Source organism: Dipteris shenzhenensis, chromosome 15 (assembly GCF_047967505.1).
Source record: "Dipteris shenzhenensis isolate YYH24624 ecotype China chromosome 15, Dip_SZ_1.0, whole genome shotgun sequence".
Lineage (NCBI taxonomy): Eukaryota > Viridiplantae > Streptophyta > Polypodiopsida > Gleicheniales > Dipteridaceae > Dipteris > Dipteris shenzhenensis.
The window spans coordinates 27449255-27475054 of NC_141610.1; the positions used below are offsets into that span (position 1 = coordinate 27449255).

Below are 25800 nucleotides of genomic sequence, written 5' to 3' on the forward strand. Positions count from 1 at the left end.
ATCAGAGAGTTTAAATCAAAACCAAAAGACTCTCAGTCTTAAACTGATGTATGGCTGTTTACTCTTCCAAAATATCATGTAGGTACTCTAAATAATTGGGGTTGCTTTTTGCACTCCTTGGGAGTTGCCATGTGCCCTCCCTAAAGCAGATGTACTAGAGGGTTTCTTGCTGTCCCATAGACCTTTTGGTCTCCAGTGGACGTTAATAGCCTTTCTTTCTTTCTTTCTTTCTATGAATCCGGGCATCCAAATTTCTCCATTTACTATAGTTCATAAATCTACATGGTTATTTTTTACTTCCCACTATATTGGCATGCAACAAACGCAACTCACCTTGCACCATGTCAAGAAGAGCTTGTGGATTCTGCATTATTATATCAACAGTGTCTCTCATAAAGGTGGTACTGCACCTATATATACTATTATATTTGTCTTTTGTTATCTCATTTGATACTAAAACCTCATCATTAGACAACCTTTTCACACTCGACAGATTAGCCAAGAGCTCAATAATTTCTCCTTGCATGATCCAATCATGCTTCATTTTTGTAATGACATCCTCCATGTCCATCATATGTATGTCCTTCGATCTTTTAAGCAAAATCACTTCATTAAAAAACATATCGTGTAGCTTAAAGATTTCCTTATCCCTTGCCGGTAAGAAACATTCCTTCAATTAGAGTAGTACTTGATTCTTTCCTTGTATTCCCGGAACCATCAAGAACAAAGGTGATGTCTACTTAGAGTAGTACTTGATTCTTTCTCAGTTTTTCCAAGTTTGAGTACATGACCATCAAGAACAAAGGTGATGTCTCCTTGTACACAAAAGCATTACATGAAGGTATTTTCAAATACATTGACAGCATTTTGAATATGGAGATACATATGCCAAAGACTCTAGTATCATGTATTATCGTTGAGATGGAATGCGCAACTAGGAAATTTATACAATGGAGCTTTCTTTTCATGGGCTACTATCCTGCAACAATGACACCTAGTTTTAATGGGATGGAGGGTTCGATGGCAAAGATGGGAAGGAAATTGATTCAATATATTGATTATGTAGAGGACTTTGGATTGAGAAGCTGTGATGAGATTATACAACATTGTTCAGGAAAGACAGCTACCAGCACTCCAAATACTTCCCTCTAAAGTATTATCTTCTCACATAAAGATCTTGAAAGGCAAAAAACATGAAATAATGATGAGTAAAGCGGCTTTAAATTGGAGTTCGATACTAGTGATAGAGGATTGGTATTAAAAAGTATATCTCGATACGTGACGAAGGAAAATTAAACTCGAAGGAAATATGTATTGTTTTATCTTAAAAGAGAACTCAAGGAGAGGTGGAAGCATACTCATGTACATCACATGTTTTAGCCAGCAACTTCACAGGAGGATAATGTGCAAACTTGAGTCATGAGATGACGGTGGTGCCTCAAAAGTACTATAATGGTAAGTTCTTCACTAGACCTTGAATATTGATGGTTTGAAGTGGTAGAATATGTTATCGCATTTGTATCTGTTTGGCATGAATATGAGTTTTTGCATCCCAGTTGTATTATGTGACTATGCTCTAGTCTCAATGGTATATATGTCAGTAAGTAAGCAATACTTGCTAGTACTAATATGAGAGTTTATAAAAATAACTGATACAGTTGATATGGTAGCCGACCTTGTTCCATATGAGTCTTCAACTACAAGACTCTTAAGATGAAAAGAAATCAAGAAGGATAGAATATAACGTACCTATATTTTATTATATCAGGTCTACATTCTATCACTACTGCTAGAAAGGTTTTGAAACTTCCCTCGTGTCAGTTACATGTAAAGGAGGCTTACACCATCTAAAACTCAAGAACATTGTGCACGTAGGACCCTTTGGAAGAATAAATTATCTTCATCATTAAAATCCCCTACCAAGGCGCTTAGGCACAGGCTCAAGTGCAATATCAGCACTATCAATGTCCACAAAAACCAACTAGGGAGCACTCTACTGCGAATACAAAATAGAAGGTAGATCAAACCGATTGGGGTGTTGTATCTTTAATTTATTTTAATGTAAATATGTCTGCAATGGTGTTATATGCGCAAGAATTTACTGAAACTATTGTACATATCTTAACAAGTACGTATCTGAAGCACGATTAACATATGATAGTGTGCTCAAATGACATTTTTTATAGTTGGATGAAGATCATGGACTTGTCCATGCAAGAATCGCTTGCAAATAAATACAACATCATCAAGAAAAAAGATTTGTACGTAGAAACTGAGGACATAGAGAGTCCACTAAAGCTTGGGAGTATAGGAAAAGAATCAAACAATAAGCTAAGCGAAAGATTGTTTCATTCTTGGCAAGGATTGAAAGATGAGAAAATCATTAAGTTGGAGGGCATGTTTTTGGCCGGAGTAATTCACTTAAAAGATCGAAGGAAACATATATGATGAATATGGAGTATATGGCTACAAAAATGAAGCATGATTTGATCCTACAAGAGGCAATTGTTGAGTTTATGGCCAATCTATCGCGTGTTAAAGAGTTGTCTTATAATGAGATTTCAGTAAAATATGAGATAGCAAAAGACTTATATGATAGTATATATAGGAGTAGTACGGCCTTTGTGAGAGACATTGTTTATGTGATAAAATAGAATCCACAAGCTCTTCTTGACGTGATGCAAGGTGAGTTGTATTTGTTGCATGTCCAACATACTGGCAAAAAATTAAAAAACCATTGAGAGTCCATGGACTATACTAAATTGAGATTTTTTAATGTCTAGATTCACAGAGATGCATCTCAAGGAACGGCTCACGAGTAAGATACCGATCCTTTCACAAGCTTGCTTAGCTACATTGCATAACTGATGCATATGTATTGATAGTATTTATTTCATATGGTAAAAGCTCAAATAACCTGCAAGTATAGAGTAGTACATTGAAAGAGGGACACAAGGGTTGGAATGACCTTGTTGTTTCAAGTACAAGTTTCCCTTACTTATGATGAGGTGGAGTCAAGTCAAGGCGCAACATTGAGGAAATTTTGGAAGATAGTCTTAAAAAAAACAAGACAATTGAGCCATTCAAAATTAAGAGTTGCAAAATGCATTGACGGAGTTTGACTAAGTTTGAAAAAGATCCTTCATATTATGGAATATTGGTTGAATCCTTTTTCTCTCCACAAAAATGTGTCTTAGATGCATATACGCGTGTCTTGAATGAGAGAGGCTCTACAAAATGGAAGAAGAATGATAGTTATAACCAAGAATACCATGAAAAAAACATTGTTGCACACATATAAAAGTAAATCGGTTCACAATTTGTTTCTACGACAACATGGTATGAAAAAAAGTTGATGAATCTAAGGGAGGTATTGCAAGAATACTACCTAAAACGTCCACAACATTTATGTTGGAATTACAAAAGACAACAAGTAAAATAAATATTCACTAAATGCAAGAACATGTAAACATGAGTTAAGCAGGTACATAATATATAAGGTATATTGAAAATATTGAAGATAATACTAGGGGATTTAAACCAAAGAAGTAAGGAGCCAGGAAGAAATGACAGAATGGATGAGGATACATTGAATTGAATGTCTTTGTAAAAGAGATAATCCTCAATATTACATCTATATAATATTGCTTTCTTTTTCCTTTTATATCACACTTGAATTTTTAAAATGTTTCGCTCCATTGCTTAGAATTTTTGCAATGAAGGAAAAATTACTTTATGATAAAGAAAAATGAAAATTCGATATATTTGGTAGTTGGAATTAATACATATCTCATTTTAAAGCATCATTTTTTGTACTTTCAAATCAATGTGAGACTTGAACAAGTCTCAAAATATCTAAACACAGGTTCCATCCATTGACAGAAGTTCTTAGAAAAGCTAGGAATTTCCATTGGACCGAACGACAAGACATCTTTTAAAGCTTTGAAAGAAGCTCATACAAAGGCTTCTATGTTACAATTATCTGATTTTTCTAGATGGTTCTTTGTAGTTCTAATTGATGCTAGTGGTTATGGCATTGGAGCAGTCCTTATGCAAGATGGTCATCCCATAGCTTATCAAAGCCAAAAATTGAAACCAGGGGAGTGTACATATGACTATTGGGAAGCGAAGGTGAGACACATAAGTGTATATACAATACACTACCAACGGTACCAACACATAACATAAAAAGAATATACAAAAGCCATAGCGTAGGACAACCCTAGGGTAGGACTAATTGTCATATGCTCACTTAGTCTACTAATTGTCCTATCTAAAAGTACTAAATAGTACTAAACAATTGTATAGTACTAAGCACTACTAACTGACCTAGAAGGCCATACCAAGGTAGATATATGCGACAAACCCACCTTCATGGTATGGCTGAAGCACTCTAAAAACGTCTTAGATGTACCTGGAATGGATACTTTGGTTGCACATGCTCGTCAAGTAAGGATATAGTGACCTATGGAAATATAGGGGTGGCAGCATCAAGTCACAAATGAAATCACATGTAAAGCTTGCAGAAGATCTTCAAACTTGGGTCGAGGTAATGCTTTAGTGAAGATACCTGCAAAATTTGTTGTGTTGGAACATAAGACAAATGAATATCGCCCTGCTACTGACAATTGTTCTCTAACATAATGATAATGAACCTCAATGTGCTCTTGTGCAGGCAGACAAAGGCTCAGCTTGTTTGCTGCAACATCATTTTGTTGTAGTGTGTATGGCATAGTCATTGATGAATTGTACCAATGAGATGCTAAGAAATCAGCAAATTATCGAGACATATATTCACCACCCCTGCCCATGTGAAGTGTGACCAGCTTTGTGTCTACATTCATTCTCAACTATGGCAAGAAATCATTTGAAGCATGCAAAGGCATCTGATTTAGATTTCAACGGATAAACCCAAGTATGACAGATGAAGTCATCCATAAACGTGACCAAGTATAAATATCCACCAACAGATGCTGTCCACATTGGACCACACACATCACTGTGAACTAAATGCAACTTGTGCACTATACCAACTTGGAAAACTGATGCACTTTTCCAGGTAAGCATCCCTCACAAACATGTGTGGATAATGGATGTATCTTATGGAGATCAACAACCATGTTTTGTGAATGTAACCTAATCAAACTGCCACAGATAAGATGTCCAAGATGCTCATGCCATAACTGAATGTTTGCAATGACTAATTCCTCAACCGCAAGTGCTTTTGTGACAATGTCTCTCTCATAGGCATCAAATCTGTAAAGACCTCTATTCAATGGTGCTGACAAGATGTAGCAATTCTTGGAACATATAAAACATCCTGAAGAGAGATTGGATACCCAATACAGAAGTAAGTTCAACTTGGCCAATACCTCTCAACTTTCAAGGCATAAGTAGCATTATTGACACAAGTCATAGTGCATCATTCAAAGAAAGAAACAACGTTTTGCATGAAGTTATGTGGTTGGAAGCACCACTATCAAAATATCAAGTACTAAATACATCAACTACAGCCATTCATAAATCATGAACCGAAGGATTATATTGGCATGTGACAACAAAAGCCCAATCATGATGAGCAATATTTGCTCATTCATCCTTCTCACCAGCAGAAGAAGCATCAGGAGCTGCAAGGCTAGACTATGTTTTTGTCTTTTCTGATTCAATGTGCTACCTGTGTTTTTCTTGTCATGACCTGGCTTTCTGCAAAAGTTGCATCTTTTCCTTTTCTTCTCTGCAATTTTATTCATATCAGAAGTGTTACTAGAAATATTATTGGTTGTGCTCTCTCTCTCTTTCTCTTATTATGGGTAGCAAATACTTGATCAGCATTGATAAGGGCAGTCTGATTTGCACAGCTTTTCTCTTCTTGTAACAAGAAAGTGACAAGCTACTTAAAGGTATAGTGCTTGGGACTGCTCATTGCCACCAACCTCAAAGCAATTGCAAACCTTTGATAGGAGTCAAGAAGTCCACTAAGTGTACTGGACACAATCTGAGATCTAGCACAACTTCATCAATGTTGGCCGACCGTTCCTTCGAATCTTTGATTTTGGTCCAAATGCATCCATGTTTTCTTCCTTATCCATTTTCAAGACTTCCAATATATATATATATATATAGCACAACTTCATCAATGTTGGCTGACTGTTCCTTCAAATCTTTGACTTTGGTCCAATATGGATCCATGTTTCCATTTTCAAGACTTCCAACTGCTTTCACAAGTATGCATCTCTTGCTTCATTGCATACATATATATATATATATGATACAAAGAGGTCAATTTATCCCAAACATCCTTTCATGCTTTGCATGACTGATGTGAGGAATTATATCTCTTTTAACTAACAATGCAATTAAACTATGAACCTTTCAGCTTTAGAAGACCGTTGCAATCCAGACATCCTCCGAAGAAGTCTTGAATGGATGCAAGGGTATGGTCGAGATGATTCCAAGTTGATATTCCATCACATGTTTAGGGCTTCCAGCGAAATACATCCCTCTACCGGGATCATTGTCCTGTATAACTATATAAGCCAAGCCCTTCAGAACATGATTCCATGGTCAAGTCCACGAAGTCCTACAACGCTCGAGTCCAGGCCATGAAGTTATATACAATGGGGTGGTAAAAGAGTGTGAGGATGTCCATGTCAACATCCAAGCCCATGTCCTCATGGAAGTATGCCATAGCGATGATAGGATGGGATTGGGTTGTGGTGTTGCACTGTCAAGTACTCTGATGGAGGTTTAGCATTAAAGTCTAAAATAATGCTCCAAAACTTTTTGGCGCCTAACACATGGCGCAACATGTAGGACCACATGGGGTAGTTGGTGCCGTCAAAGTTGTCCTTAGCTCCAAGCATACCAAACAGAGAATGTAAGGAAATGCGATCCCCCCCGCAGTGAAAAAATGACTTCTATGAAGTATGAGCAAAACCTGCAAGAGCACGCTCAAGGTGGAGATACATTACACCAGGGCTGAGTGATAGTGCCATCTCAATCCTGCTGAGGACTGAGAGAAAAAAGGGGAACCCCTCCATTCCCTAAGGAAAATAGCCTTTGTGGCAGAAACTGCTCGTGAAGTCCCCTGCATCTCCCCCAGATGGCCATCAATATATGAATAGTATATTTCCAAATAATGGCTAAAGTGTGAGAGGGGCGGACTTGGAATCCATCCAAGCCTCTGTGCATCTAGCTCTCCATATATGGAAATGTAGTTCTTGACTGCAAGAAGATTTAAATCTCATTACACAGCCTACAAAAATATTTGGAAAGATTGACTCTTACTGAACCCAAATGTTGCAAGAACAGTACATCTCACAAATCGGTGATTGAATCAAATGACTGCACAGCAACTAAGCACAAATGTCGGATCGCACACAATTGCATGAATCTCAAGACGGAAACCTCAGGCTGGTTGCCAAAGGCTATGTATAGGCAGAGGGTCTTGATTAGTAAAAGGCTTTTTCCTTGACAGCAGAGATATAACTAGTGTTCAGATGGTCAAGGTTAGGCAGTGTATCAATAGTAACCCATCTGTCATATGGAAGTGAAGTTAGCTTTTCTATGGGGACCTCAAGGAGCAAGCCTATGTGGAGCGGCTTTATGGCTTTCATTTCCCAGGATAAGAAAGGTGTGCAGACTTGAAAGGATTGTATGGGCTGAAACACGCCCAACGGGTTGATGGTTGGTTCACAAGAGGCGGTCTCACTCATAATTTGTTGGATTGTTTTGGAGCAGACGTGGGGTTCAAAGAGATTGTGTTAGGTGATGATACAAAGTTTTAGCAGGTTAAACCCGCACAAGTGTTAGACACGCTGACCACCTCGCTGATTGAATTGTCAAACGGGTAGTTAACACACACGCTTTAGAACTGCCCACAGATAGACAAGGCACTGCAGAACTACCTGCAGATACAAAAGCACTAACTGGCCACCAAGCAATTGCAAACACGTCGGCATGTCTCCATGCTGGCACTCTTGGATGACAGCGTAACAGAAGATGCTAGGTGGAGCTATGCAAGTTGGGATGGCTAGCGATTGGCAATGCTCAGTCCAATCCTAGTTTGCAGCGACAACAACGCGATTTGATGAGCAATGGAGCTGATTTCAATAGCGGCGGCAGCTAGGTGAGAGGATAGGCAAGCTGGTGATAGAAAATCCTAGAGTCCCACGCGCTCTCATACCAATGTTGGGTAGCGGAATCAAGAATCAGAAAAAAACACAACTGTGTATATTGCAATACAATACCAACAGTACCAAAACACATGTAAAAAAAGAATATATGAAAGCCCTAGTGTAGGACGAATTGTCATCCGCTAACTTGGACTAACTGTTGTACACTTAGTTTGTGTACTAACTGTCCTATCTGAAAGTGCTAAATACTACTAAACAATACTATAGTACTAAACACTACTAACTGACCTATAAGGCCATACCAAGATAGATATATGCTACAATGACAAATAATTAACCGTTGTTGTTCACGCATTAAGAACATTACTTGGTAGGATCTGGATTCCTGATCAAGACGGATCAGCAAAGCAATTGATATTAGATAGGCATATCAAATTGACATCATTTACACAAAGCTTTAAGTCCATGATCCACTACTAGCCAGGTAAAGAGAACGTAGTTACTACTGCTCTAAGTAGAAAACCAAGTATTAACCACATTACTAATTTAGAAATTCAGCCATGCTAAAAATGAAGAAATCTTACACCTGACTTATTCGATATATGGAATAAATTGGAGTATAACAATTGGAATCCTATGTCAAAATATTCATATAATGACAGATACATGTTTTATAAAAAGAAACTATATGTTACTCGACCCTTTAGACAAATAGTGATGGAAGGAATGCATCAACCACCATATATGGGACATAAGGAAGTGACTACTACTTTACAAGTGATAGCAAGAGAATCCTATTGGCCTACTTTGAAGAAAGATCTGGCAAGACTTGTCAGAGAATAGATCACTTGTGAAAGGCATCAACCACCATGTATGGGACATAGGGGGCGTAAGAGAGAAAAAGGCCTAAATAAAGAAAAAGGGGTAGAAAGTAAGTATGATACCCTCTTGATTTAGAGATACTTTCAAAAAACTATTCTTTAGATAAGTGCAAATATGCTCTAAGCAAAGCACACTCTAATGGATCTCATGTCACTTGTGAGGAGAAGAAGATATCATTCAGATGTGATTGGCATGTAAGTAAAATTCTTCTTTATGCATCTTTAATTTATTCACATTCCATCTTGGAGCTATCATTCGCAAGAATTTAGTAATAATACTGAGTGGATGCTTGAACGGTTCTTTTGGGCTTTTCCAAACCTCATAAGTTCCTATCACTCAACTGAGGTCAATTTAAGAGGGATGTTACGGAAATTAAATCTCCTACATCACTTGCTTGGGATATTAATAATTATACGGAATTATAGTTCTTACATCACTTGCTAGGGAATTATATTACATTATAGTCATGTTGACTATGGCAAAGTATTCTATAGGACTGCACCGGATGTGGGGGGGATTTTAGGGAATGCTTGCTTGGTTTAGTTGGGAACGCCTCATTGGATCTGTGTTTTGCCATGCTAATGGTTGGTATTACGGGTTAAAACTGATGTCACTAGTCTTATTCATGTTGTGCTTGTCGATTGTACATTGAGCGAATTATATTGGGATTAGTTTATTTGAGGATTCGTTCAATTGATTGTTACTAATGTGATTGTGTCTTGAGTACAAGTGATGGAACTAATGCTGAGGATGGAGTTTGTATGAGGGTACCGATTGAGCTGTCACACGGCACATGTTATATGGCCATCGGCACATGTTATGTGGCCATAGGCCAAGTTTTGCATTACTTTGACATTGTATGATACCAGCCTAAGCTACTTCACTTATCTTGTAATTTCTATCAAAGGCGATGGCACTGGTTATTCCACCCAGCCTTACTCTCATGGATCGCAATTTTTCATCCGATACGTCTTTTTGTTTTTCCTAATGCATATCCACAAGACCCACAACTCCCTAGATGGTTCCCTCTGCCACATGTCATCATTTTAGCCCTTTTCTTAGTACACCATTTACCCCTCTCTTGGGGCACATTAAAACCATTTGCCCCTTGGCATTCTTGCACATTTAGGTGCACCTAGGCCTTAGCACACAGAACCACCTAGTCAATGCCATTTCACCCTCACCTAGGACCTTGGCAGTTACTTCTCTTGACCATTTTAATTACGCACCTTAAATATTACAGAAGTCGGTCATCTAAGAGAAAATGCCCACCGATCTTTCCGAGATCATGCTATCTCGGCTAAAGCATAACATTCCTTCCCTCTTCAAGCATCAGCATCCTCAATGATGAGATCTGGGAACACTCTCCGTAACTGGTATACGGATTCCCAGGTAGCTTCCGATAGAGGCTGACCATGCCATGCAACCAACACCGTGGGTATCTTCCGATTTTGTATTTGCATTGTTCCTCGGTCCAGGATTCTTGTTGGTTTGCGTCTTGCATTATTCTCTATCTCCTGAAACAAAACCACACCTTCAGTTAGTGAGTCACTAATATGCAAAAATTTCTTTAAACGAGAAACATGAAACACTGGGTGCACCTTACACCCCGGTGGTAATTCTAATTTATAGGCTACCTTGCCTATTCTTTTTAGAATTAACCACGGCCCACAGTATCGAGGTGATAACTTAGCACACTCTCCTGAAGTCAACGACTTCGAGTGCGAAGGAACTCTAAGAAAAACTTTTTCTCCTTCCTTAAATACTCTTATCGACCGGTTTTCATCCGCATACACCTTGGCTCTATCCATAGCCTGGCGGATGTTAGCTCTCGCAAGTGCTAGCATCTCCCGCATCTGAACTACAAAGTTCGCGGCACTAGGCACTTTCTGAGGTACTCCAACTATAGTTGGATTGGTTGGTCTATAACCATAGTTCAGCTCAAACGGACTGAACCCGGTAGAGGAATGTTTTCTATCATTGTAGGCAAACTCCAACAATGGCAACCACTTGTTCCATGTATGTTGCCTCAATGACACATATGCCCTCAGCATATCCTCTAAAGTCTGGTTGACTCTCTCCGTCTGACCATCCGTCTCAGGATGATCCCCACTACTCATTCCCAACTCAGTCCTCAGTGTCTCCAATACCGCTGTCCAAAAATGACCGGTAAATCTGACATCTCTGTCTAACACTATGGATCTAGGCAATCCATGCAGACGAAATATATGTCTAATAAACAAATCCGCTACTTGCGGGGCACTAACAGACTCCCTAGTCGGAATGAAGTGAGCCATCTTGGTTAGACGATCAACCACCATAAGGATAGAATCATACCCTCCTTGTGTCGTAGGCAACCCTATAATAAAGTCCATGGAAATGCTCTCCCACTTACTTAGTGGTACTTCCAAGGGCTTCACCCGCTCGGCCTTGCTTACTTGACACGAGAAACACCGTGTCACATATTCATGAATATGTTTTTTCATCTTTGGCCAAAAGAAAACTCGCTTCACGAGATCATATGTCTTCTCAACCCCTGGATGTCCCGCACACGGGCTATCATGGCACTGCCGAATGACTCTCTGCCTGAGATCATTCTGACTAGGTACTACAACCTTGCCATTTCTTCTCAGCATACCATCCCTTATGGTATATCTTGCATAAGTTTGGCCTTTTCTGGATGCCAGGTCATCCTTTTCATTTTCCCTGGGTTTTAACACATGAGCCTTAGGCCATAAGCTCTGGACAAACTCGTCGTTCACCTTTTGAGTTTCTCTGATCTCGGTCATTAGAGCACTCTCTAATATCTTGAAACTCAGGTTGTGCATAATGCAAGACAACGCATCAGCTACCTTATTATCTTTTCCTCTTCGGTACCGAATCGTTAAATTAAACTCCTGCATGAGCTCTGCCCACCTAGCTTGGCGGCCCCTCAAGTCAGGCTGTTTACTAAAATGTTTCAGAGCATCATGATCAACATCCACATAAAACTCTGAACCATACAAATAATGCCTCCATGTTTTCAAAGCATGGATGACTGCATACAACTCCAATTCATGAGTTGGCCAATTCCTTTGAGAGGGAGAAAGCTTCTTGCTTTCAAAGGCTACTGGCCTTTCCTCTTGAAGGAGAACTGCTCCCATGACTTTGATCTTTCTGCCTGTCTGGTATTCTACCATGGCTTTGAATTCTTGAAATCTAGAAAACACTTCAGATTTCTATTTCAGAAAGTAGACCCAACAATATCTACTGCAGTCGTCGATGAAAGTCAAGTAGTAAAGTGAACCATCGATGCTGCGGGTCTGGGCATAACCCCATACATCTGTATGTATCAAATCAAGAATACCTCGTGCATGAGAGGTACTTCTGACAAAGTTGGTTTGCTTTTGTTTGCCGAAGCAACATGCTTCAAAAACTTTTCCAAGAAACTGTAGCTTCGGAATCCCAATTGCCATATTCTGATTCCTGAGATCTAACAAGTACTTGAAGTTGACATGACCATATCTCTTGTGCCATTTTGCAGATAGTGGCGTCTGTTGTGGTTGAGCTGACATGGTATGCTTATCTGGTACTGTAGCTAGAGCATAACATTGTATGCTTTGGGCAATATTTTAAGATAAATAAATCAAGCCCAAAGAGACCAAGTAAAAAGCATTTGAATTAGAGACACAAATTCAACTAGAGAAAAAAAGACTCTCAGCTCATTGGACTCGAATGATGAATTCAATTAGAGAGAGAGACTCTCTCTTAGCTCCTTGGAGTAGAAAGATGAAAAAGAGACACTCCCATAGCTCATTGAACTAGAATGATGAATTAAATTCGAGAAGTAGAATGATGAATAGTATATCCTAATTAATTGTAGGAAAGGATAATTTTGGCTCTTCATGCTTTAATTGAGATCTCAAATACTCTAAATGAGGAGGCGTGAGCCACTCATCTAGGGTGGGGAGATTGTACCCAATTGTTGTCACTGTCTCCTTGTGTCTTTGATTCTTTGTTCAAGTGGTGCTTTGTGCGTGAAAGAATTCTTGACTTTTGATTACAAAAATACAGTACATTTACATAGCATGCTGGTTGCACGATCTCCCCTTCCACAAAATCACATGGCATCTCCATGTTTCAAATCTGAGATGGTGCCAACCTATGCTAGAGCTAACATCTCCTTCTTTAGGACTAAGATTTTCATAAAGTACATGGGTTTTCATATGCTTCCTTATGAATGATTTCTTTTTCTACAATGGTGCCAGATCCTTTTTCCCTTAGTGACCACTATCATGAACATTCTGCAGTTCCCTAATCTGTTTTCACCCCCTAAGTGACTTTACCCAATCGCTCTCCCAGTCATCACAAAAGCCATGTAGGATCAGAAGGTTAGACTATCCATAGCCCCTGGTACCACTGATCTACGACTAAGAGAGGAGAAAGAAGATCAAAACCTGAAAAAGCACATGGAAAGGGGGAATAAAGTAAGTGCTATTTGCACAATGCATCCAAGTTAGTAATTTTTAAAAACTATAAGCCCAGAAAATGGAAGGAACCAAAGGCATTACAAGTTTTGTGCATACCCTTTTGTTTCTTAGCTATTTAGTACAACAAGAGCGATGCAACACATCCATAGACAAAGGAATATTTGTTTAACATGATAAACAGTCTTCTTACCCTTTTTAGAAAATCTCGGCCATTTGAATCTGTGTAGAATTCCTTATTGCTTGCCAAATCACTTGACAACTTGGTCACGACTTCTTTCCCATACTCATCACCAATGGGAATAGGACCCACCTACAAATTTAAAACAACATTTCCACATTATAAATGAATACTATCGCTATGCGAACAATGTAATGCTGATCATAGTCAATGTCAAAACAAATAGCTCAGCATCTATCACTGTATCTTTCAATAGACTTGAAAATTATACGACTCATATTACAAAAAAGTATCTCTTAGGTGAAAAATGTAAATCTCGAACAATACTGGCCAGAAGAAAATACAAAATAAAAAATTCAGTGTAGTGCATGAACACTGCATAAATAAATATGGAATGCTATCAGCAGCAACCAGATTACATGTCCTTGAATCCAAGAAACACATTTAAAAATATGGCCTAAAAGAAAGAAAAGGTAGTCTTTCGTATGATTATTAATTATGAATCAAAGTTACTTAAAAAGGGATGGTTTTACGTATGATCCCTTAGTTGTCTGATTTGTTAAACACTCAGATTCAAACCTTTAACCAGCCACCAACAGAAAGAAAAAGACAGCGTGACGGGTGTTTGCCAACAACCTTATGGGGTTTGGCCTAAAGAATGCACCTCTGACATTTCAAATTTGAATACAAAAAATGTTGGCTCATCTTGACAACCTTTACACGGATTTTTCTAGATGATTTTAGTGTGGTAGGGAAAAATTACAAGCACATTGATAATCTAAGACTGTTTTGAGGAGTGTAGATTGTTCCGACTAAGCCTGAAGCTAGCAGCGACATCCGTATTTTCCGTGTACAAAGGTGTTTTGTTAGGCCATATCACTTTCGAAGATGGAATGGCAATTGATCCTCGGCAAGTGGAAGCCATTCAATGCACAAAGGCACCAGGAATATCAAAGAGCTGATGCGGTTTGTTGGTCAAGTGAATTGTGACAATCAGTTTTTGGGATACCTCTTGTACCCCTGCCAGCCACTTACAAAACTCAGAAAGAAAGACACCCCATATGTCTAGATGGAGAAGCAGGACAAGCATTCCAGCTTCTCAAAAAAATGTTGGTCGTGGCCAGATTGGATGCTGGACTTCCATGTGTTTGTCAGATATCGCAATAGGAGCAATCTTGATGCAAACAAAACACAAAGGGTAATATTGTCCAGTGTACTAAGCGAGCCGAACTCTGACACCAGCAGAACAGAATTATTATTTATAGAGCCGGAATGTTTGGGGATGGCGTATGCTCTGAAAAAATTCCAACATTATATGATAGAAAGCTATATTTGTGTTTCAGTGGACCATCAATCTTTACTGTACTTGGTGAATAAGCCCAAGCCCACAGGAAGGCTTGCTTGCTTGGTTTTTACTATTATAGAGATTGGATTACATGGTTATTCATACACCGGGTAATCAACATCTGATTGCAAACTACTTAAAAGCCGATTGAAGGAAATGTACCTGCAGAAGCATATCATATGGTTGACCGGATGCAAGACTGTTTCAGGTGGAATCTTTCCAGGGAATGGGCTTATATGATCAAATGTTGCAGTTCCTTGGTGATGGCATTTTCTTAGAAACAATGACAAAGGATCAAAGAAGGAGGCCCACCCTAAAGAGCAGTGATAGAAGGTGCCCTAAACAAACGTGCAATCGATCGAGTGATCGACAATGTGTTTCAGAACATCAACAGAACATGATATTGCAAGCATCTCATCAGAGTATTTGGGGAGGCCATTTCGCAAGAGAGATAGTTAACTGGTAGGAAGATATTCTAGGCAGCATTGTGGTGGTCCACCGTGATAAAAGATGCTCATATTTTTACAAAACAATGTTGGCTTTTCCAAAGGGAGGGACATCCGATAGATGCAGACAGGATGCCAGGGAATCTGTATTGCCTTTGAAAGCTTTCCAAAAATGGGAAACAGATTTTAATGGTCCATTCAAACCAGTGCCAAGTACACCAGTAACATGTACATTCTAGTGGCACCAGATTATTGTATGGATTGAGGAAGTGGCCCTTAAGGATAATTCAGCTGATAGTGTTGCAAAACTATTGTACCGAAACATAATGACACAGTTTGGATGCCCCATCGAGCTTGTCTAGGATCAGGGTGCATTGTTTTGAACAAGGTGATAAAGACATTGTCTAGAGTGTGAATAAAAAATCCAGAACCTTACCACCTGCAGGCGAAAGCAACAATAAGGTCTTGAAAAGGATTCTGAAGAAGACGAAAACAAGAAGGGCTGGGATACAAAGTTGGATTCAGCTTTGTGGGCATTTCGAACAGCTTTTACAGTAACTATCGGGATGACTCCATTCAGAATGGTATAAGGTTTGGAAGTTCTAGAGCCAATGGAATTTATAGCACCTAGTTTAAGCATTGCAGCAGCAAAGCTTAGTCCAAAAGAGTCGGTGAAGTTAAGAAGAAACAACCTCTTACAATTGGAAGAGGACCACATACTCAGTCCGTATATAGCCCATACGATTCAGAAAGGAGAAACGCATGGGTGAACCAAAATACCAAATTTAAAATCTTCCAAGAAGGTGATCTAGTGTTACTGTACAATTCCAGGTTGGGAAGATTTCCGGCCGGGGAACTCAAACTCCAATATGATGCCCATCTTGAGTCATTCAGTACCTCGGACAGGGTATGTTCCATATTTTGAATATTCATGGAAATATTTTTGAGAAACCAGTGAACACGTTCTGCTGTCTGAAGCTGTACAAGGGACAATGGTCAGGGATGTACCAGCCATCTGTGGTGGTCGGGAATATGAGTGTGATTAGATGTGACTGTTAGTATGAAAGATTGTTCACAAGTGCAACCGAGTTTTGACTGAATGTTTCAGCTTGCATGCCTTTCCGCTCAATTATCTTCTCCCCCATTGGCAAGAGCTTGGCATTCTTTGAGCTTAGATTCTCAAGCAAAGTGCATCATATTTGGTCTATGGTTGATTGTGTTGCGAGGTACCTTCAAGATGTAACCTCCATCGTCAACCCCTACAGACGAAAGTACAACAAGCACTTCCTGCATCTCCGGTCTCTCTCTGATCCCAGAACTCACTCTGCACATATGGACAAGCGTAAAGTGACGTTCTCCGTTCACAAAAGTCCACACAAATGCACCAAGGATCAATGAAGCGATGACAAAAACACGGCAGAATTTATTCAACACCCTGTCAAAGAGGTTGGCTCGTGATTCCTCTATTACATTTCAGGGCTTCAAATTGACAATCGCAGGAAAGATCGTCTGGCTTCGAAGGATCGGCCTATATGATTATAATTTTTTGCATTGTTGGTGATGGGCATTCAGCAAAAATGCAGCTGCACGGTGATAACAAAAAGAGAGGGGAATGGCTGAATTGCCCTCAAGCAAGCCCTCAAGCAATCATAGCATGACTCAAGTATGACCAAGCTTCTTCACTCCCAAAAACAAAATGGCCTGCTCTGATTCAACCTTCACACAGAGAAGCCCATAGGCATAGAAGACAACCTTCATCTTCTTTCAAACTTGGACAATTTTCACAATTACCAAATATAACTTCGAGTTGAAAATGAGAAGAGACACCAACGGCATCAGTAACACAGTGTGGCGCTCATCTAGATGGAGCGTATGCGCAGGTATCTAGAAAAAGTAGACAACGAAGCAATCTCTCACACAACTCAACTGGAACGCAATCACACAACCCCAAAGACATAATCCTTTGGAAAACAGCCCGAAACTCAAATTCTCAATCAGCCCATCCCTCCTAGCCGATGGCGTACCCCACCAAGAAAGTTATGACTACGCAATCCCTCTCAACACAGTTGCACGTAGAAGTAGACGTCTGACGCACAACCAGCGTCCAAGCCAAGGCCTCCATACAACCTGTGGTAATCAGCCCTTCACAGAAGCATCGACCTCACAACAGCCCATGCAAAAGCTCACACATGACAAGACTCTCAACAAACACGAGAAGCTGGAAAGTATTTGTGCTCAGTGCAAAGCAACATCATGGCTGCTAGAAATTTGCATTGATAACCATTCACGCTCACGTAAATCCATCAACCCACAACAATCCTCCATGAGTTTGGAAGCAACGTACGGACAGATTTGTGACTTCGGCACCTAGCGTAAAAGACTCCATACGAACAACCCATACTCCAAGTCAGCTAACACAACGACCAGCTTCGGAAAGCACATCCGCATGTAACTAAAACATCCCCATGAAGTAATGAAGATGGTCTTCACTTGGTCTTCTGGAGCAATAGCAATCTGAAAATAGCCAGAATAACCATCACATAAGCTATACATCTCATGGCCAGCTATTCTATGCAAAATATCATCTATATGTGGTAAAGGATAATGATTCCTTTTGGTAACAGCATTCAAGGGCTTGTAGTCCACACACACCCTCCATTTTCCATCTTTCTTTGGCACTATTACCACTGGGGTGGCCCAATCTGAATGAACCACTAGATAAATGATATTAGCCTTGAGTAGTTTGACAATCTTCTCTCTCAACACCCCTGTCTGCTCAGGACTCAACCTCCTCATTTTCTGAAATATGGGTTTAGCATTCTCCTTCAATTCAATCCTCAATGACCTCCCCTTGAATCCTCTTATCTCCTCATCTGATGTGATAAACAAATTAGGATACTTCCAGAGCATCTCACAATATTCTTCCTTCTCCTCTGCAGACAGATCAGGGCTCAATGTCTGCTCAATCAATTCCTGGGTGGACTCATGAGGGTTCTTGGGCTGCATAAACCTGTTTATCATCTCATACTGGTCCTCTTCTTCCTCGATTACAGCAGCTGCCTCTTGATCCAATTGCAAATCTTTCACACCACCAATGAATGCCTCTTCAGCCTCATCACTTCCTAAAGTTAAACTGCTCTCCACTTCACTGGATGTTTCACTTTCCTCTTCCCCGTTTTCTGCATCTGAATTTTCTGCATGACTAACCATATCAAAGCTCATCTTTTTACCAGAAGAAGCATGCACAGTGATGACTCCATTACCCCAATTCTGAATTGTTCCCACTTTTCTTAGTCACAGTCTCCCCAAAATCAAAGGATAGGCTCCCAAACCAGCAGGCATAGGATGACAGTCAACCTTACAATGCACATTAAAAACTTCAACATCCAGCCCCATCACAATTCCCAAGCTCTTTACCTTCGCATGGTTGGCCATTCGAATACGGAAACTTGAGGGAGAAGATATCTTTAAGCCCAGCTTCTCAACACAAGACTGAGTGATGACACAAATAAAATGTCAGGAAGTTCAGAATAGACATTACCTTTCCAGCTTCCTTCTGAGCATTCTTTTTTCCAAGATTCACTGCACACCGCCACTCCTTCTTTAGCTTGGGACAAAGACCAATCATCTGCCCAAAAGTAATATCTGGCTTCCTCCTAGAAAGATCCTCCACCAAATCATACTCTCCTTGCTGTCTACCAATAGGATAATCCAGAGTCTTGTATTTCCTCCTTGGCTTCTTGGTCTTTTTCCTCTGATAGGTAATGACATCCTCAGCATGCTTACCCTTCTTTGTACTTGGCCCTGCTTCTTCATCACAGTTTCTCTTTCCTAAAGGCATGATTGTCACATCATCCTATTCCAGCCCAAGTAGATTCACAATCTTTCCCTTGCCTTTCTCCTAACAGTTCCACTTGCACTTGGCTGGCCTGCATCTTTCACTTCCACACTATGGTCATTAGCACGATTATTTAATCCAGATGGCAATGTGTACACATCCCCACCCATACGAGGAGGATTATCATGATGAGAGCTGTAGTGACCCCAATAACCACAATTAAAACACTGCACATTAAGAGCAAACATACCTCGGACACTGCCTGCCTGCCATGCACTAGAAGAAGTCATACCTCCTGATCCTCGACCACTTGGAGCTCTGCCTCGTCCTCTACCACCCATCAAGTTGAGACTAATATTCTTAATGAGTTCAGACATCTCATGGATCTCATCTTTAATAAACTCCTCCTTCTTGGGCTCTGACCATGATGGCCCTTCTACCACATAAGGGGTAGCTTCAGGTGTACTCTTCACCATAGACATCTCAAAACTCAATTGAGTCATCCTCCTTTGCTCCTGCTCCTTCTCTCTGGCTACTCTGATTGCATCTTCATAGGTAGACAGCTCCTTACAATCCACCTTTCCACGAATGTCAAACTTCAGTCAAGCTATAAAATGACCTTCTTAATCACACGAGGGACCTCTGGCAACAAGGCAGATTGCCATTTATTCCACATCACAGTAAATCTGCCCAGTATTCATCCACTGACTGAATGGGCTTCTGCTACAAGGCACACAGCTCTCTCCACAAACCATCAGCATCCCTAGTGCAAGCAAACTGGCAACAAAGGCAGCCCTCACCTCAGTTTAGCTCGGGTTCCTTTCAACACACTGCCCATCACGAAAATTAGAAACAAAATTCTGCAACCATGTACGTGCCTCTCCCACAACACAGAAGGACAATATCTGTACGAGCAGCTCAGGGGCATTTCTATCCTTAATCAATGCTGTGAACTCCAGAATTTCAATGAAATTTCTGAGTCCTCATTAGGCAAACCATCAAAACGAGCAAGATTGAGCCATGCTTCCTGGGTCTTCTTGTTTCACGCTCACGCAAATCCCAATTCAAGACACAATGTCCCCAGAAGGATCGCCAAAACAGATGATAACAAAAAGAGAGGGGAATGGCTGGATTGCCCTCAAGCAATCATAGCATGACTCAAGTATAGCCAAGCTTCTTCACTTTTTTTTAAAAAAGTATGCTCTCAATCAATCTTCACACAAACAAGCCCACAGGCATGGAAGACAACCTTCATCTTCTTTCAAACTCAGACAAACTGCACAATTACCAAATATAACATCGAGTTGAAAACGAGAAGAGACACCAAGGGCATCAGTAACACAGGGTGGTGCTCATATATGGAGCGCATGCCCAAGTATCCAGAACAAAGTAGACAACGAAGCAATCTTTCACACAACTCAACTGGAACGCAATCACACAACCCAAAGACATATAATCCTTTGGAAAACAACCTGAATCTCAAAATCTCAATCAGTCCATTCCTCCTAGGTGATGACGTACCCCACCAAGAAAGTTACAACTGCTCAATTCCTCTCAAAGAAGTTGCACACAGAAGTAGACGTGACGCACAACCAGCCTCCAAGGCAAGGCCCCCGTACAACCTGTGGTAATCACCCCTTCACAGAAGCATCGACCTCATAACAGCCCATGCAAAAGCTCACACATGACCAGACTCTCAACACACACAAGAAGCTGAAAAGCAATAGTGCTCAGCGCAAAGCAACGTCATGTGGCTACTGGAAATTTGCATCGATGACCATTCACGCTCATGTAAATCCATCAACCCACAACAATCCTCCATGAGCCTGGAAGCACGTACGGACAGATTTGTGACTTCGAAACCTAGCGTAAAAGACTCCGTACAAACAACCCATACTCCAAGTCAGCTAACACAACGACCAGCTTCGGAATCACAAACAGATGCTAACACCCGACAGCCCACAACCCATACGGAATGCTTGCTTCATCCGTCAACACTCACGCCAAGCGATAGATTCCAGCTCGTTCTCCTCAGCCCATGATCCATTGTTAAAATTCTCCAGCCAATGCATTCTTCACGAGTCAATGCCAACTTGTCATCCAGAAGCTTGAAGTTGGAAATCACGTAGCCACCATGCATGCAACAGGCACATTGCCTCATTTCCAGATTTTCTGGCCACGTAATCAGATCCACTTTTACCACTCTTCCATTCCCTTCTCAAAGTCCTAGGCCAAAAAACGATGGAGATGATGATCCATTTGTTTCCTAAGCATGTTGTATTTGGATACTCTACCCTAGGGATGTTTCCCAAAAATGAATGCAATAAATCATATGTGTTGAATCAATAAAGGTTCTCTGCCTGTCCTCCTAAAACGATGTATGGGTTTTCTATGGTGTGTGGCTCCATGTCCCTCATTAGTCCGTGGAGCCAAGAGGGGGATGTACTGTGAGATCCATGTATTGGATTTGATAGGTCTATTTATCAGGCCTGGCATGTGAGTTCCAGGATGTTGGTGCATTGGTCTTCTAGACCTCTGAGTTGGTCATGCATCCATGCATGATGAGCCTCTGAGCCATGCTAGGTGAGCCTCTGAGTCTATACTATGCTCACTAGCCTCTGATCCATGCTCACTTGCCTCTGAGTTAGCATGGAAGCCATGTCTAGTTCTAGACTCATTGCACAATCCGATGACCGTAATTGTCATGTTCCATTCTTGGTTCCATTCCAATAGTCACTCATCTTTCCTCCATGGGGGGTGTTAGGAAATGGAGTCAAGTTGAGTCAGCTTTGGTGTGTTCTAGTGAGTCCTAGTGTGAGTTTTATAGTACTAGGCATCTAGGAGTGCCACGTGTCATTTTGGGAGTTATCCCATACACATTTGGTACTTTGTGTGTGTGTGTGTATGTGTGCCTATCCTGTAAACTCATTGTACTTGTCACTTGTCAAATCACTCAACTCATTCAAGTACAAGCTACTTTGGTCTACATGTGAGTATTTATTCATTTCATTTCCTTTCCATTTTATTATGTTTGCTATCTTTCCTTTCCATTCCTAGTATTAGCTTGCTTCTCTCCCTACCACTATGTTCCTTCATATGATATATCTGTTTCTGGTCTATTTCGGATGCTTTTCGTATTGTTTTGAAGTATCTGCCAATGCACATTTCTTGTATCTAGCGATATAGGTAGTTGTTTTGAAATTCTCAATTGGGAATATTGTTCAAAATGTGTTTCTTTTTCTATTCTAAGATCTCTATTCATAATCCTGTAGCGTATTGTACTCTGTTAACACCTACATGTTGGTGAATGTAGGACATGTTTAGTTTCCCCAATGCCCTTTTTTTAAAAGGTTCTCCTGGGTTGGACCACCGTTAACCAACTCCATAGAATATCATTCCTGGGTTGGCCTCCGCCAACAAACTCTAGAGACCTCACCCCGTAGTTACAACTCGGGTGGGCATTGAGTCCCCGACCCAACCATCATCAATGGTATCTGAAATTACAGGAAAACTTTTAAAAAACAAAATTAAAGAAATTGTTACAAGAAGGATACTTGTTCAGAGTCATGACAATCTCCGCCATTATTATAAAAAGCATAATTATTTCCAATGCTAGCATAATATGTCATCATTACATTAGTTTTAGATTGAGAGTCTTGGGCTTCGATTTGCATTCCCTAATAAGTGCTTTCCCTTTCGTATAAACAGCCCATTTGCCCTCCTTCGTCGCTTTCTTCACTTGGTGGATTCCATGGCTCTTTTAAGTTGGTTCAAAGTGAGGTCCTTGGAGAGAGAAAGAAAGAAAGAAATACTTGCAGAAGGCCATAAAGACTTGTAGAAAAACTACTGAAGACTGTGTATCCTAGGAAAAGAGGATGCGTACATATACACTACTGAAGAAAGTGTATATCCTAGCGCATATACACTATTGAAGATAGTGTATCCTAGGGATGGAGGATGACATTTTAAAGGCATCCTTGAGAAGAGGTAATGTGAACCAAAATAGTTTTTTTTTTCAAAAAGATTACTTCATTAAGCATGAATGAAAACCGCAATAGTGAACCAAAATAGTTTAACTCATTCTATTCTCAAAATTACCATGATTAACATTACCCCCTATTATTGACATAAAGCCATGCCATGAAGACCTTTCTTTGTAGTTAAAGGAAATAGAGAGGTTTGATAGTGTACCGTAAATTCAACCTCTGCATACTCAGCATCCTTGTTGACCCTCACTACCTGCACAGAATGAAGTGAAAATTAGGTTATTGTAGCTCAGTTTGGATATATTGCAACAAAACTAATCCTCCAATTGGACATAACACCCCCTAACAAAAAAAGAAAAGAAAAGAATAATAATAAATAAAAAGGAAAAACCTTTTCCCAAGCTCAAATGGACCCATTGCACAGCATCTCCCACCCCAATAATTTCTTACTCCACATATCATGACATACGCTTTGACCGTGATCACTCACCTATTTACTTGCGCTGTCTGTACATACTTATATTGACTTCATACCCCTATTAGAGGATCGTGCCACCATGATCACCCGCTCACTACGCAAGGTTGCGCTTCACACTTTCCCTCACACCACTCGCTCCACCCGCCCACCACCATCTGGGGCTGTACCTTGTAATAGCTAGTACGATGATGAGTGTAGGCTTTATGCCGTTAGCTCAGATTCACAGCTAAAAACAATCTTCAAAGCAAACCAGAGACGCTACGCAAGTATCGTCGACTGGTACGTAGGAAGAAACTAGATTTCGTTCACCAGAACGAGAAGGAACTACTTAACATTTTGTTTAGTAACAATTCTAAGGACTTTTGGTGGACATTTCTAGAGGGATGGTCCCCCTCACCTCTCACTAACACCCAGGTCTGGCATAATTATGCACGCACACTATATGACATCCCAAATCAGGCAGTTGTTGACCTCTCACATATACCATGCCCCACTTCTTGCACGCTCTTCACTAAGGGGGGGTGAAGGATGCCATAATGAAACTTCATAATGGCCGAGCGAAGAATCATCAAGGGCTATGCACTGAGTTCATTGCATACGGGATTAATCTCCTAGCCCCGATCTTAGCAAAGCTCTTTAATGAAGTGGTTTGCTTGGGGTTTCCATGCACCTGGACCATTAACACTATCTCACCCATCCACAAGGCAGGGGATCCCATGAGCCCGGAGAATTATAGGACCATTATGATTGGACATGTTATGTCAAAGATTTATGCATCAGTGCTTGATTCCGAGTTCAGTCGATTCGTAGAGTGTCGAGGACTTAGAGCAACAAGACAGGCTCGATCCTGGGAGGTAGTCAAAAAGCCGAGCAGCTTGAAGCGAGCCAATAAAAAAGGCGAGCCGCTAGAAGTGAGTCAAGACCAAGTTGCCCTAGCTAATAGTGAACTATTTAAGTCCTCCATCATCGAGGACCAATACATCCTCAGTTCTTTTTCTCGGGTATCATTTCTTCCTCACATTTTGTGTTACTGCTTCGGAATGATCCAAAAACCATTTGTACTCCATTTCAATGATATTTTCTTTGGTCCCTTAATCGAATTGAGGAAGGAAGACATCTATTAGTGAACAATGTTGTTTATGTTTATCTTGTGTGCTACATAGGGCTATGACATCAACTACCTTGGACTGTAGTTGGTCGATGCATTTTCAAGTTTCCTGCTTCTCTCTACTCCTTGCACTAGTAACTTCTTAATTTGGAGAATGCTCTTTGCACTAGTAACTTCAAGTTTCCCGCTTCTCTCTACTCCTTGCACTAGTAACTTCTCAGTTGGGAGCATAGTTACCAGCCGAAACGGAAACGGAAGAAACGGAGTTTCCGGGCCCCGCCGAAATGGAAACGGAAGAAACGGCAATATGATACAATTTATGTATAAAAATTTATTTTTTATACATAATATAATTATCAATAGAGTGCAAATCATACATAATACAAATTACAATTATCTATACTTGAAGGCTGAAGCTTCAGGCTTCAGCCTTCAAGCATCAATGCATCATTCATGATTCATGCCTCTATGATTCTAAATTCTTGAATGATGCTTCAATAATCTGAAATCAACATGTATCATGAGTCATGACTAACAAGTTTGGCATTACAAGAATCTGAAATTTAGAAGTTTGAAGTACTTAAAAGTTTAAACTTAGCACACAAGTTGAAACTTGAAACTTGAAAGTATTCAATGTCCAGACTCCATAGATGATCATGATTCATGGTCCACAAATTTCATGATCATGATTCATGACTCATGACTCATGAGTCATGCAAGACTCAAAATAAAAGCACTCATGGATGATATAAAAAAAAGCAGCAGGACTACTGATCATCTGCATCATCCATGGACTCCTCGTCATCGTCATCCTCTGCGTCCTCAGATAAGTTCGAGGCATCTGTGTCACTGTCTGAAGAAGAATCATCAACATCAGGATCAGGACCATCGGGTGCAACTGAAGTACTAGCACCATCTCCAGATGGTTGAGTGTA

The 25800-nt window shown here is 40.3% G+C and overlaps 1 protein-coding gene across 2 annotated transcripts in view; it reads right to left on the reverse strand.

Annotated features, from left to right (window-relative positions):
* LOC147893620 (alpha-mannosidase-like) overlaps window positions 1–25800 on the reverse strand; it is a 245734-nt gene that overhangs the window by 91545 nt on the left and 128389 nt on the right. For both annotated transcript variants that reach the window (XM_087385656.1, XM_087385655.1), the window contains exons 20-21: window positions 23485–23532; window positions 13677–13796 (exon numbers count right to left, since the gene is read on the reverse strand). In XM_087385656.1, coding sequence (XP_087241782.1) covers window positions 13677–13796; window positions 23485–23532 — 168 coding nt within the window. The remainder of the gene's footprint in view (window positions 1–13676; window positions 13797–23484; window positions 23533–25800) is intronic.